A 14,865-nucleotide genomic window follows, 5' to 3' on the forward strand; every position below is an offset into this window, starting at 1 on the left:
GACCTCCAAATTGCAACTCTAATGAACAAGCTGGAGGTACAAGATTCAGGTGAATCAAGTCTTGGTCCTGAGCACCCACCTGACTTTACCTTGAAAGGAGAAAACGCTAGGGGTGATAAAGGAAAAGGAGGTGAAGGCACTTCTCAACACGGACATTCCACCTCAATGGCCTCGATATCTGTCCAACAACTGCAGGACATGATTACAAATACCATTCGAGCACAATATGGAGGTTCTTCTACAAGTTCTCTCATATATACCAAACCCTATACAAAGCGCATTAATAACATGAGAATGCCAAATGGGTATCAACCTCCCAAGTTCTTGCAATTTGATGACAAAGGAAACCCTAAGCAACACATTGCTCACTTTGTAGAAACTTATGAGAACGCAGGGACTCAAGGAGGCCTCCTTGTAAAGCAATTTGTCTGTTCACTCAAGGGAAATGCCCTTGATTGGTATACAGACTTAGTACCTGAGTTAATCGACAGTTGGGAGCAACTTACAAGAGAATTTCTAGACCGATTTTATAGCACGTTTCGCACGGTGAGCATGATGGAGCTTACTAATACCAAGTAATGGGAAAATGAGCCGGTGGTCGATTATATCAATCGATGGTGTTCTTTGAGTTTGGATTGCAAGGATAGACTTTCTTAAATATCTGCTGTAGAGATGTGCATCCAAGGTATGCATTGGGGACTTCTTTACATCCTACAAGGGATAAAACCTCGAACATTTGAAGAGTTAGCAACTCGTGCGCATGACATGGAGTTTAGCATTGCTAGCCGCGGAAATACAAAACCTCCCATACCTGAGGAAAACAGAAGGGAAGTAAGGAGGAATGATAGGAATGTAAAAGTCAGCCTCAAAGACCCAATGGTTGTTAACATTGCCGAAGTCAAGGTTCCAAGATTCGGTGCAAATGAAGTGTTGACATAGCTTTATGGCAAGGATGAATGTTGTCCCGACTTCAGTGCAAATGATGGTATGACTTCAATACGAGTGCAGGTGCGAATGAAGTGTTGACATTGCTTCATGGCAAAAATGAGTGTTAACACGGCTTCAGCATGAATGAGGTGTAGATATGGCCTCAACCCAAATAAAATGTCGAGGCAACTTTATGACAAAAGAAGAGTGCTGGTGCAGCTTCATTACAAAGGCAAATGATGGTGCGGTTTTATAGTAGATTGAAGTGCAAATATTGCTTCATGACAAAAATGAATGTTGGCATGGCTTCAATACAAGGATAAACGTTGGCATCGCTTCATGGTAAAGACTCTTAATGTGGCTACGTTGCAAAGACTGTTGAGATGGCTGCGTTGAAAAGACAAGTGTTGGTGTAGCTTAATTACCGAGGAAAGCATGTTGTGTAACAAAAAAAATTTGTCAGGGGAAAATCTCATGACACGTCTAAACTAAAAAAAAATAATAATAATAATAAAATAACAAAGAGAGAGAGCTTCAATTTTAATCACTAGCCTGTCAAAAAAAAAAATTCTCTGCATAATTTCTCTACACTTAAAGTATCATACTACCCATTGAAAGCTATTTGTACAACTCAATGCATGCCCCGATTGGCCTTATATAGAGATTTGTGGAGCTCAAAGTCAGATTTTGCAAATACTCAAAGTCAAGGAAGTCTGCACCAAACCTTGAAAAGAAAATGGTGCTCATAAATGTATCATGCTGTCAGAAAGAAAATATTACACTAGACCTCAGAAAAAAACACTTATACGCTTACAAAAGTACACATGTCATCTAAAAAACTACTGCACTAGACCTGGGATGAAAATCTAGCCCACATATTTTTCAAAGCTGCCGACCTTGAAAGCAGAAACACTTGCTGATTTACCGACGTCAAACACTGTCAGAGCCGCCGAAGACTATAGATCCAAGAAACCGACATCACAGAAGTCTTCTACAGCCTTCGATCCACCAAACCTGAAAATTCCAGGCCCAGATGCGCCGCCACAAGCGGCCACAAACTCCTAAACGTCCCGAGGATTTCTCATTCAAATCTGCACAAATCTGAGAAAATTTTCACAAAACTGGTGCCACCACTAGATCCATCGGCCCACGATCTACAAAACCTTAAAATATTTCAAGCCCAAAAACGGCTGCACGCGCCTCCACGCGCCGCCACAGACTCGCGACGACCCACGGCCTAGTCCCTCAAAGCTGTGCAAATCTGTTCACAATTTTAAAAAACTGACACCATAGAAGTCTTCTACGGCCTCCGATCTGCAAAACCTGAAAATTTCAGGCCCAAATGATGATCCACGCGCTGCCACGCGCCACCAGGGGGTCCGGTATTCGCCAGTGTCGGTTCACGCGCTTACACGCGCCGACACGGATAAGCCACTCACACGTGCCACACGTGCCTCAACGCTATGACGTCATGGATGACGTCATCCTCCACCATCCCGGTCTGACCCGTTTGTCCAGCCGACCTGGTTTGAACCTGAAATCTGATCCGGTCCGAACCGCGTGAAATTAAAAAAAAAAAAAAAAAAAAAAAAAAAAAAAAGAAAGAAAGAGAAAATGCTTTGACCAAGTGAACCTTTGACCTTCACCAAAAAGTCAAAATTTTCAAAACGGACCTGTCTCACTCAATTTTTCGAGTACATTCTGATTTTAGGACCCGTTTCTTCATTTGAAACTCAGAAATTGTGCAAACGTCAAATTTCCAAAAAGTTGACTTTTGTGCAAATGTTGACCAAATGTCAAATTTTTTTTAAGATGGACCTATCTTGCTCAATTTTTCGCGTACATTTCGATTTTGGAGTCCGTTTTGTCATTTGAGACTCGAAAATTGCACAAATGACTTGATTCCAAGGTAGTTGACTTTTGTGTTGGAGTCGACCTAAAGTCAAGATTTTCAAGCCAGACTTGTCTTGCTCAATTTTTCGTGACTTGGAAACCACCAATCTGACCAACTTCTCTGAAGTACTAGCAGTGTCCAAAACTTAAGCTTCCAAGATCAAAATTTGAGATTCATCCACTTGGTCTGGATTCCCTTAAGGTTATTCTCCAGACTTCATCAAGGCTTCCATTTCAAAATACAAATGAACTATCACAAGTGTATCTTAAACTTGAAATTACACTGGGTCATTAGTTCAACCTACCATTCTCATTCAGTGCCTACCAGTCTTCAACTTACCGTTCCCGCTCGGTGCCTACCATTCCTCCCATCTACCGTTCTCACCAAAAATTCTTAACTACCATTCTCAACTACTTATCTACTATTCTTCGTCTCTCTGCTATAAATAGGAGGGGCTGATTCATTAAGAACTCATCCAAAAAAAAAAAAACACTGAATCGTGAAATGAAGATTTACTTCTTTCAGATTTTCAAGTCCTCATTTTCACAGCCATTTCTCACTATGGCCTTATCATTCTCAACACCTAGCAACCGATATAGTTTCATAATCGGTTTGAGATCAACCCTCTCATGGTTCGGTTGAAACCCTATTTACAACATCATTGCAGTTTTGAGATCCAACCAAATTTTGTTTTTCCCCTTAACGACCACATTTGTTCATAAAATTACTCATAACAAGGTCTGCATTGAGGTTCCATGCTTCCTCGGACTTGGTTGGCCAAGAAATCTAAGTCCAGCAGACACACCTGTTTCTAACCTTAGGGCTTCCATAGTCTCTCTCCAATTGCTTGGTTTTCCAACAGAAGCAATGGTTCGAAACAAACAGCAACTTGGCTGGTTTCAAAGACCAGAATTACAAGTTAGCTCCATCTTTCATTTTTCTGTGCTTTTCCAACAAGTGGCAGTAGGTGAAGATGGTAAAAAGTGTTGGGGTATCCTACAAATTGTCTTCCATCCAGCACTTGAAACAATCTCCAAGGCACCAGCTCATCAGAATTCATCCTTTGGTACCGGTAAATGGTCACCAAAACCTTATTCCATATCCCCACTACTATGGGATCCAAAGGTCATCGTTGCTGGTACCTCAAAACTCACTTTCTAGAATTACTTCAACTTAAGATCAGCTTGAAGAATTTCAGAAGGTACTTTTCTGAAATTATTTCAACTTAACGTCCGTCGGCATGGTCCCATCATGCATGCACATTCTACGACTTAGTGTCGGACCTCATTCGACATGCAGTCAGTCCTGGATCCCAAGGTGTACTTCCCATAAACATCTACACCAAAAGGGCCCCAGTATTCAAGGCCAGCACCGTGGTGGCGTATGTTTCACCCATTCGCTTTGCTTCATCCCCGTCTTCTTCACCACCAACATCAGCATCCCCAGAATCCATAAGCTTCTGAAATTACCTCAACTTAACCTGGGTGAAACAATTACACACGCACATTCAACCACTTTCCCACATGTCCTCGCTGTAATCCAAAGTATGTTCTTCGAAAATTACTTCGCTTGGACTTCTTAAAAACACAAGGTTAGCCCCATGACTCTGCATGCTGTACCCAGCCACCATTCTCTCATCTTCCCCATCTTCTACACCCTGTGATCGCCACCAACGATCCAAAATACTCTCCTGAAATTACCTCAACTTAACCTCTGTTGAAATGAGTCAATCTTGCAAGTACATCCAACTTCTTGCAAATAACTTTCCCCCTCACCAACCCACTTCAAATACCATAGAATACTTTTTTTTTTTTTTTAAATTACTTCAACTTAAACTATACTGAGAAGGCTCGATCACGCAAGTACATTCAAATATTGGCAGACCCCTTTTTGGTCTCATCAAAGCCTTTCATATGGGTGGGTCTACTCTTCGAAAATTATCTAATTCTGTTGAAAGCTCCACCACCTTCAACTACTTCACTTAAAGAGTCAAATGTAAAGATCTATTTTCGAAACTCATTCCCACACCACACTCCAAAACTGTGTGCGTGAACGAGTCTCGAGGGGGCATTTGTAGAGAAGGAAAATTCCCGACCTATCACAAGCTGACACATCACATTACCAAGTCCACAAAATACAGCCAATTACAAAGTACCATGTATTGCTGCTAGGTTTTGCTATCACTATTCAGAAGCCAACGGAAATTTGCCAAGTGTCATGCAAAAACCAATCACGCATCAGCGTACGTGTAAGCGATGACACAAGCAGCCTCGCACTTGTAAGCGATGACACAAGCAGTCCAGCATGTGTAAGCGATGACATAAGTGGACCAATCAGGCTATGACATGTGTCACTAATCGGACTCTGCCACGTGTTGCTCACCCACCTCCAAACTCCTATAAATAGAAGCCTTCCTAAGACATTTAGGAAGACCAAGATTCAGAAGTGAAAAAGCTTTACAAGAATCAAGCCTTAAAGCCTTCAAGAGCATCAAGAACTTCAACCCCAAAATCGGAGAACATTTGAAGCAGAATCATCCAAACCATCTACCTAGATCCTAAAGTTTGTGGGAATCAAGCTCAAAGGTCCGAAAATATCAACAAATCACAAATCAATGAAGCTCTACGGATTCAAGCCTCCAAAGCCCCGAAGAACTTCCACCACAAACCTTCAAATACAAAGAACATTCGAAGCAGAATCATCCAAACTACCTGCCTAGATCTCAAAGGTCACTGGAATCAAGCCCAAAAGCCTCCAGAAACCTCAAATAACCACAAATCAGTGAAGCTCCATGGATTCAAGCCTCTAAAGCCCCGGAGAACTTCCACCACAAATCTTCGAAGACGAAGAACACAAAGAACGTGAAGAACAAAGGATTTCTAACAAGCTCATAGCCAGAGATTCATTATAATTCTGTTCCAAAGATCTTCGATCCACCCCTCAACCAAATTGAAGGATATCTTGTGTTTAAATCAAAATCACATCACTACAAATCCAATCAACAAATCTTTGAAGGAGATCGAATTAGAGGATCAATCTTTTGTAATTACAGAGAATTGTACCTCACAATCATCAATACAAATTCGCATTTGTGAAACTATTTCACTTGTTTGATTTATTTCGAACCGAGAAATTTAGTCGTCTACAGACTCATTTTTTAGAAATCATTAATATTGAAGCAAATGAAGCGTTAAATTATATTAAAGTATGATTTTTATCTTATATATATATAAGGCGAAAATACACTTTTGGTCCATACATTTTGGTCCTTATTTTTTTGAAATACTTAGTTTAGTCCCTAAAAATTGAAAACCGTTACCATTTTGGTTCCCATCGTCTTCTCAACAATGAAAATATCCTACGTGGTAGACGAATTGCCTTGCATGATGCCATGATACTAACGTGGCCATTAAAATATTATTAAAAAAAAAATTATTTGAGCAATTAAAAATGCCACGTTAACATTTTAATTAAAAAATAAATTAATTCTTCGATTTTAATTTTAATTGGAAAAAATAATAAATAAATAAATTTACCTTTTCAACTTTAAAGATTGAGATTTGTTTTACTAACTTTCCTAATTGTTTTTAAAATTTCATGGCAATCAAATACAACATTACAAAAATTAAAGTGATCAAACATAAAATTTATCAAGCAACCACAATGCCACACACTTCAATCATTACAGCCACAGTGCCACACTGCGGCCAGTTTTCATTTTCCTCTCTCTCTCTCTCTCTCTCTCTCTCTCTTGTTGGGATAAGGCTTTGATCTGGGTTTAGAGAGAGAGAGAGAGAGAGAGAGAGAGAGAAATGGGCTAAGATCGGTGGTAGTGGTTGTGAAGTAGTGGGTGGGGTGAATTGTTGGTTGGGTTGCAGTGGCTTGATGTGTCCATTGGTGACTAATTGGTGGTAGTGGTGGTGATTGGTGGTCTAATCTGTTTATGTGGGTTTGGCTTCTCAGTTGGATATGTTTGTACCAAGAAATTGAAATAATTGTTTGGGTTTTCATTTGGAAATGTTTGTACCAAGAAATTGAAAGAATTGACTGGGCTTTGGTTTTCATTTGAAAGAATTAGTTTGTACTAGGAAATTGAAAGTGTATATTGTTGAAGATCATTGTGCTTAGAATTTTTTTTATTTGTAAATTTGTTGAAGATCTTTGTACTTGTGCATGTTCTATGTGTTTCCTTGTTGGGTTTATGGGTTTATTTGCTAGGTTCAATTTGCTCTAGGTTTTGGTTTGATTTGCTAGAGGTTTTGGATTGCAGGGTCTTTTTTGGGTTTCAATGTTTTGGTTTGCTAGGTTTACGAGTTTATTTGCTGGGTTCGAATTGCTTGAGGTTTTTGTTTGATTTGCTGGAGGTTTCAAATTGCTTTTTTTTTTTTTTTTGGGTTTTAGTGTTTTGGTCAGTTGCTAAGAAAATGTAAGAATAGAAAAGAAAATATTGACTTTTAAATTTTCTAGGCAACCAAACATGTGATTTGGATAAAAACATGAACAATAATGTTCTTTAGAAGAATATTAACCCTGAACAATCATGTTGGGAAAGAACATGATATCTTCCCAAAAAATAATGAAAATAATTTTTTCTAATTTAATTATTTTATTTTATTTGTTAAAAAATAAGAAGTTTAGAATTATGTTTTTATTATTTTTTCTAACATGGCTTTTTTTAATTAAAACATTGATGTGGCATTTTTGAATGTCGAGATAAATTATTTTAATGAACACATCAACATTATATTAGCAAATAGGACACTCTGTCTACCACATAAGATATTTTTGTTACTGAGATGATGGTTGAGACCAAAATGGTAACAATTTCATTTTCCAGGGACTAAATTAGGTGTTTCAAAAAAGTAAAGACCAAAATGAGAATTGACCTAAAAAAATGTTTAAACCAAGAATGCATCTTCGCCTATATATAATAAATGTTGAACAAGATAAGTAAACTAAATAGTCATTTAAAATTTACTTTCTGTCAAAGTTCATTATTTGAATAAAGTTTACAAAAATGATGAATGTGTTAGAAGAGTATCTATCATACACAATGCCATAGAGAGGCTGTAAGCAGACACCTATCTTGCCACCCAAGAGAAACAGCTCTTCCATCATCTCTTTCAAAAACCCTGAACCCACCACTACTCTCCCCATCGAATTGATGAGGACAATAATGGGTCCTAATTTTCAAAAGAAGTTTTGCTTGGATCATAGACTTGGAGCTTAATTTACCTGCCCTAAAAGCATGACTCTCCATACTTGCCTTCCATGTTTCCTTCTTCTCATGTTTTGGGCAATTTATACCACTAATATTGTCATAGTTAAGCAAGCTTTTGATCTCTTTACCAAGATGGTTCTTCTCAATGCCCAACCTCTCGGCACTCTCTAGCGGAAGACAATCATCCAATGAATCAAACATGGCTGCAAAGTAATGCAATGATTCCATGAATCTTGATAAGAAGCTTCGCGAGCTTCGGCTTCCTTCTTGTTCCACTAAGATTACAATGGAGGGTTTAAGTGAATGTATAGATTTCAAAGTGTCAGAAACCTCAAGATAATTATTCAAAGTATCCAGATAGAAAACTAAATTTACAACCAATGTTTCGTCTTTCTTCTTCTTTAGGTAAATGAGCTTGGAACCTCTTAACAGTCCTTGGAATTCAAAGCTTAAGTTACGGAACCCCTTTGAGAAGCTTACCAGTCTGTTTTCTGTTTCTTGCAGTTCTTCCAAGCTTCTTCCAAACCCCGTTACTCTGAGAGAGATTCGATTTCCACTTGATGCCTTTTCAGAAAGAGATTGGATAAGTGAAGGCCATTGAAAGCCATATGAGATATCAAAATCAATTACATGCAATGTTCTGTTGTTTATAGCTTCCTCCCTCTCAAAGGCCTCTATTATGGACTGGTTTGCTGTGAAATGAGCAAATTGGTAATAAGGCGACACGCGGTAGAGATGAGTAAAAGCAAAAAACTCTTCTTCATTTGTTGGTTCCTTCATGATTATGTCATAGAAGGGAGATTTTCGTGTAAGCAGCCTTGCTGCCAAACCATCTGCAAAGTAGGCCACCACTCTTTGCACTGAGTCTCCATTTAAGGACACATTTTGGTACAACTCGCTTAGATTCTCCAAAGCCGAGCTCACCTTGTTTTGATCAATTGCTGTGGCTGTAATGAGCAATAAATGGATCAAATGGAGCCCATTTCCATCTTCAACTACTACTGCTTTTCTGACCTTGTGGGACTCAAGTTTTAGCATTTGTTCCCTCATTTGGAGAAGCCTAAATATCTTCCCTTCACAACCTTCATACAAATGCTGCTGCATAGGGCTTAAAGTATCCCTTCTCTTCCTCTTCCTTATCCTCTCATCACTCCCTGAATTTGTAACAATGGCAAGGCTAAGATTCAAAAGATCTTCTTCCTCATATGTGTCTTCCATTTGGAAGATAGAGGGAGAGAGTTGTGTTTGTGTGAAAATATGAGAAAAGAAGGTCATAAAGGTTGAGTATTTATGGAAAGTTTATAGCGTGGGCATGACTTTAAGACATTCCTTGTTAATCACATGGGAATAGAACCAAGGACAAGAGAGAGATGTTGGATATTTTTCTTACCTTTCTTTTCCAACGAGATGGGTATCTTTTGATTCTTCAAAATCAGTGTTTAGTCAAGAAACAAAATGATATTCTTTCCATTATTATATTGGGCTGCTTTTGAAATCTATGAAAGGATTTGTTTTTTGGTCCTTTGGTAGTTTCGGAAGGCTTAAAAGATGCCATGCCCATTCGACAAAAAATAGCAAGAAAAATGGGGAATCAACCTAACGTCCTTGAAGAATTGTCTTCATTCTATATCCTTCTAGATGTCCCAACAAATACGTGTCCTCATTTTTTTCTCCTAGACCTTGTCTTAGTATTCATCTGACTGTGTTTTGTAAGGGAGTTCCATGTTTTAACCTAGAGAGAATTACTGACCTTTTTAAGTCTAATAAATTTGGATCATATTTTGGGGGTCCAATAATTGATGCTTTGTATCAACAAGGATATATCAGCTTAAATGGAAGAGACATATATTTTGATATAAATATGGCATAGTCTATGTACTACATATCCTACATAGTTTCTTACAATGAATTTTGGCTTCATATATAAGGTCAATAATTCTTGCACAAAAATTCTTAATTAATTGCTTTGACCTAAAATTTCAAATTTCCATTATTGTAACCCAATAGGGATGTGTGTGTACAAAGTCTGTTGGATAAGAGCATAGAAACTTAACTTTGATTTGATGGACTGCCATTAATTAGAATTTGATGTCTTTTAGAGAATATTAGGATTAGGAGATGATTGGTTAATTAGTTTGTATGTCACAATTACAATGTACCTGGTCCCGATCGATTTTTACAAGAAACATGAATTATGCTGGTAAATAATAGTTTTTACTTATTGGGAACAATTATTTATATATACAAAAAGATGTGGAGCAATGAGCTCCTAGAGTTTATTTGAAAAAAAAAACTCATGAAGGCATTAGTATATTCACGTTTCCTTCAATGGTTTCCCACTAATTTTGTCTCATTGTTTTCAATTTTTTTATTACTTCTTTTAATGCATTCTCTTGAATGCTAGGTGCCACTTCTTGCTTTAGGTTATATCACAGTAAAATGATATTTTAATTTATTTATTTTTTTAGAAAAATTTGGGTGAATTTTTAATTGAGTTAAACCAATTGTTTGATTGATGCTGTGGGAGTGGGGGCGTTAATAAACTTACTTACGTTTGTAAAAGATTTGGATTATACGTAAAACATTGGAGAGTTTGAAATATATATATTTTTAAATACACCTACTAAAAACAATTTTATAGGATCAATTATGAGAGCTTTGTTAAAAATTAAAGATCCTTTTTAATTTTAAAAGCCTATGCATATTTAACTAAGTTGAAAAAGAAAAAAAATTATAATTAGAAAAAAGATTTTTGTTTTTTGTTTTGAGGGACTACCTTTATAAAGGTAGTCCAGGTAGTCCCTCAACAAAAAACAAAAATCTAACTTAACTTAAACCTTTACTCTTTTCCAACCGCTGGAAGAGAAAAAGAGAATTGGTAGAGAAAAGAAAAGGAGGAAAAAGGAAAGAAGAAAGAGATACTCTAAAAGTAATTTGACATCTATTTTACAATTTTGGAAGTAAGTTAAAAATTATTATAAACCTTAAATTTTAAATTGAGTTCTATTTAATTTAGTATTATTGGTTGACAAAAAAATATATTTTTATGTTATTGATTAACTGGTTTATCTACATTAAATATAATAATAGATTGGGCTTTTGCTCTCACGATTTATTTAGTTTAAAAATAATTAATAATTTGTTGGAAAGAATTGTAAATTATTTTATGGATTTTAATAGTATCAAGTATTTGAACGTTGAATTTCTTAATTAGATATCATATCGATTTAAGTGTAGATGAAATTAATTAAACCCCTTTTTTGAGGAAATTGTCCACTAAGAAAAAATCCAGCCTTTTTAGCATTGACCCTATGGAATACTAATAATTAAGTTGGAAGTTGTTACATTAAGGTATCAGTTGGACTTAGTTCATAATTAATGTATAGGAGCATTTGCTCTTCAAAAATCACATGAAACATGGAGCTATCGAAATGCTAAATTTCTCCTAGATTGTTCTGTTTAGGGAGGACATGTTGCTAGTTTAATGATTCGATCTTTGCCTAATAAGAGAGCACAATTAATTTAGTGTATTTTATAATAGCTGTAATCAAGCTGATGCTGCCCCATGCACTATAACACAGGCATTTGGCAACTTCAGAGATACACTATATACGCAGATTTATGTTTGCCAACTATATTTCATCCTATATAATGTCTCATACTCGACATGATCCACCAAACATGTGTAGGTGGTAATTTGTTTTCTTGAAAAAAGTGAAAATTTTCTACTCATGATACCACAACTGGGGGCAATATTGCAGCCCACATGCCAACATAATAAATAAAATAAAAAAAGTCATACTTAGTACACCAAATTTCTTACTTTTATAGGACCGGGGAGATCATATAAACACTTTTACCTCCAATTTATTATAGAAGCTGATTCCCGAACTTAAATAAGTTTAAACTAACACTACTTATCGTTATCTCTCCGAGACCCGCATAGGTTATATTCCAAAAAAGCCAACCTCTATATATATCTATATATATATATATATATATATATGTTATCTCCATTTTGATATCCTATTTTTCAATTATTTTGATTTGGGGATTATAACTACTTATTGAAAACATTACATCATTAATTCTAGATTACATTTCATTTTGAATTCTTCAAGTCAATAAGGAATCATTGGTCAATAAAAAAAAATAGAAATACGATTTTGGTTTTGTAGAAGATACAAATATTACTCTTAGAATTTGCTACCTACCAGAATTTTTTGATTTGGGGATCATAACTACTTATTGAAAACATTACATTATAAATTCTAGATTACATTTCATTTTGAATTCTTCAAGTCAATAAGGAATCATTGGTCAATAAAAAAAAATAGAAATACAATTTTGGTTTTGTAGAAGATACAAATATTACTCTTAGAATTTGCTACCTACCAGAATTTTTTTTTTAATATATATATATATATATATATATATACAGAAAAAGGTTAAAGGTACACAAAGTCATAGGTCAAAGATCAATTGGGTCGAACAGCTAGGTTCCCTGTCATCACCTGCATTCGAACTTCACTTACCTCTATTTCTTTTCATGTAGCAATATCATGTAAGATTTATATTCTGGTAAATATATTTATTTTTTCAATAAATACAATCGTATGTAATCAGGAGGAATAAAATGTGACTTTTATACTTATACAGTTATGTCATACAAAGTGTGTTTATAGAGAGAACTATCAATTATTATCTTAATTTATAAGAAAGGCTGTGATTACAAAAGTGAAACTTATTTGACATTTTCCTTTGGCTTTGGCTTTTTCTCTACTGGTTTTGAATATTCATTCTTACACGTTCATGAGTGCCATTGCACTAGTAAGTAAAATTATTTTATATATATATATATATATATAAGAAAATGAAAAGAATATCCTTTCCTCCACAGGCAGTATAGTCATACATATAGAAAAGACAGGTACTATTCTTTGAAAAGTAGAGGAAACTTCAATGGGGCGGGCTCCCCTCCCGTTGTAATACCTCCAGTTTTCTCATGTTTTTACACCAATGAAAGACACGTGGCAAGTAATAAATCCTAAGGTTAGAAATAATCCACATAATTTTCTCTCCCTTTTAATCCTTTTCAGTTTTCAATAAAAAATTTTCTGGGTTTGCTTCAATCACCTGTTAAGAAAAACGATCTTTCAAAATCATATTTTGATGGTTTCCATTATCACAAAATGATCAGCCACTCCAGACCCATATCTAGGAAGCTCAAGAACTCTTTCAAGAGCTTCAAAGCTTGATGGAACAACTTTTGTTGGAGAACAGAACAATGAATTGGGGCTTTGATTTGGTTTTTATTAAATTGTGATTTGAATGTGAAGAGAAAAGCCAAATAATTGGATAAATGAATAAAAAAAAATTAAGGAATAAAAGATTAGAGAAGTACATCATGGCTGCTTTCAAAGCTTTGAAGAAGGAGAGGAAGCTTTCAAAGCTTCCATGGCTGATTCTTTCACAGCTTTCAAAGCATATTCAGAAGTCTCATGCCAAACCCACAACCCATCGGAACTCCCACGGCCAGAAATCCATATCAAACCCGATGTCTCACCTCCCCAAGCTCGCCGGAGGACCTCAATTTCACACGCCTCCACCAGAACGAGCATCGATGCTCATAGCAGCATAGCCATGAAACCCACCATGTCAATCCAAACAGCCATGGTTTCTTGTTTTGCTATGCCAATCTTAGCTGTGAAACCCACAGTTCTAGTCCAAAGCCATTGCCATCAAGTTTCGATCTGCCAATTTGGACGCATCTGATGCTCAGGTAGGTGAGGTCCGTTTAGGGTGGGGATGTTGGGGAAAGATGCGAAGAAGAAGGAAAGAGAAAAAATTGAGAGAAAAAAGTGGTATTTGACGTGTGATTTTTCTAACCTTAGGATTTGTTGTTTGCCACGTGTTTTGCATTGGTGTAAAAAAGGAGAAAACTGGAGATATTATAACGGGAGGGGAGCTCGCCCCAACTTCAATTCCCCCACGAGGATTTATTTGGTATAATCAGGACGTCAAGCTTATCTTTCTCTGCTTTGATCCTTATGTCGAAAATGTCATTTTCTTACCAAAATATTTTGTCCATAATCAACGTGCTACAGTGGATTAATAAATTTGGGAGATACTGCACGAGTCATTTTTCCTGGTGCATGTCATATCATGCGGACTCAATGTCAAAGCCTATTTTGGCCAGCATCTTTCTAAGGGGAAGATTGATGGAAACTTTTTTGTTATTTTTTTTTTTCATTTTTTTTCTTTTTCGATATTTAATAGTTGGAAGTGAGAAAATTTGAACTCTGGACATCTCTGTTAAAAATACTAAGAGATGCTAGTTGAGTTATAAGGCTCTCGGCTTTTTTCCATTCTTAAAACATGTTTTTACTTGGATTTGCTTGTGTTTACTTTGTTTGGAAAGTAGAAATTACTTGTTTTTTTTAGAGTTCTTTTTCTAATTGAGTCTGAAGGGTGTAGTGACTCATTGTCTGATCAATAGAATTGGAATGAAATTGTTAAATGTGTATTATGAAGCTAACAGTGAAGAGTCTCAAAGTTTTTATCTGTATTGGGGGATTGCACTATTCCACATTTGGATATGGAGAAATCCAAAGATATATAAAGAGGGGGGGGGGGGGGGGGGGGGGGCAATTTAGGGGCTTAGGAGAGTATTGTCAAAGCCATTGGGTGGGAGGTTAAAACTCGAGTAAAAGCTAAAGGCAATTTCATTCATTGATCAAAAGCTTTATGCTGCAGCCGGGGTATTCAACTTTTTGTATTTAATAAAAAGCCTTTGAAAATGCAATTGGGGGTGCTCTGTATT

At 36.3% G+C, this 14,865-nt stretch overlaps 1 protein-coding gene across 1 annotated transcript; it reads right to left on the minus strand.

Annotated features, from left to right (window-relative positions):
* Positions 1-7,865: 7,865 nt before the first annotated feature.
* LOC115974892 (GRAS family protein RAM1-like) lies at positions 7,866-9,260 on the minus strand. Its single transcript, XM_031095447.1, has one exon. It carries the CDS (start codon positions 9,258-9,260, stop codon positions 7,866-7,868), a length of 1,395 nt encoding a protein of 464 aa, XP_030951307.1.
* Positions 9,261-14,865: the final 5,605 nt, after the last annotated feature.

This window comes from Quercus lobata, chromosome 2 (genome assembly GCF_001633185.2).
Source record: "Quercus lobata isolate SW786 chromosome 2, ValleyOak3.0 Primary Assembly, whole genome shotgun sequence".
NCBI lineage: Eukaryota > Viridiplantae > Streptophyta > Magnoliopsida > Fagales > Fagaceae > Quercus > Quercus lobata.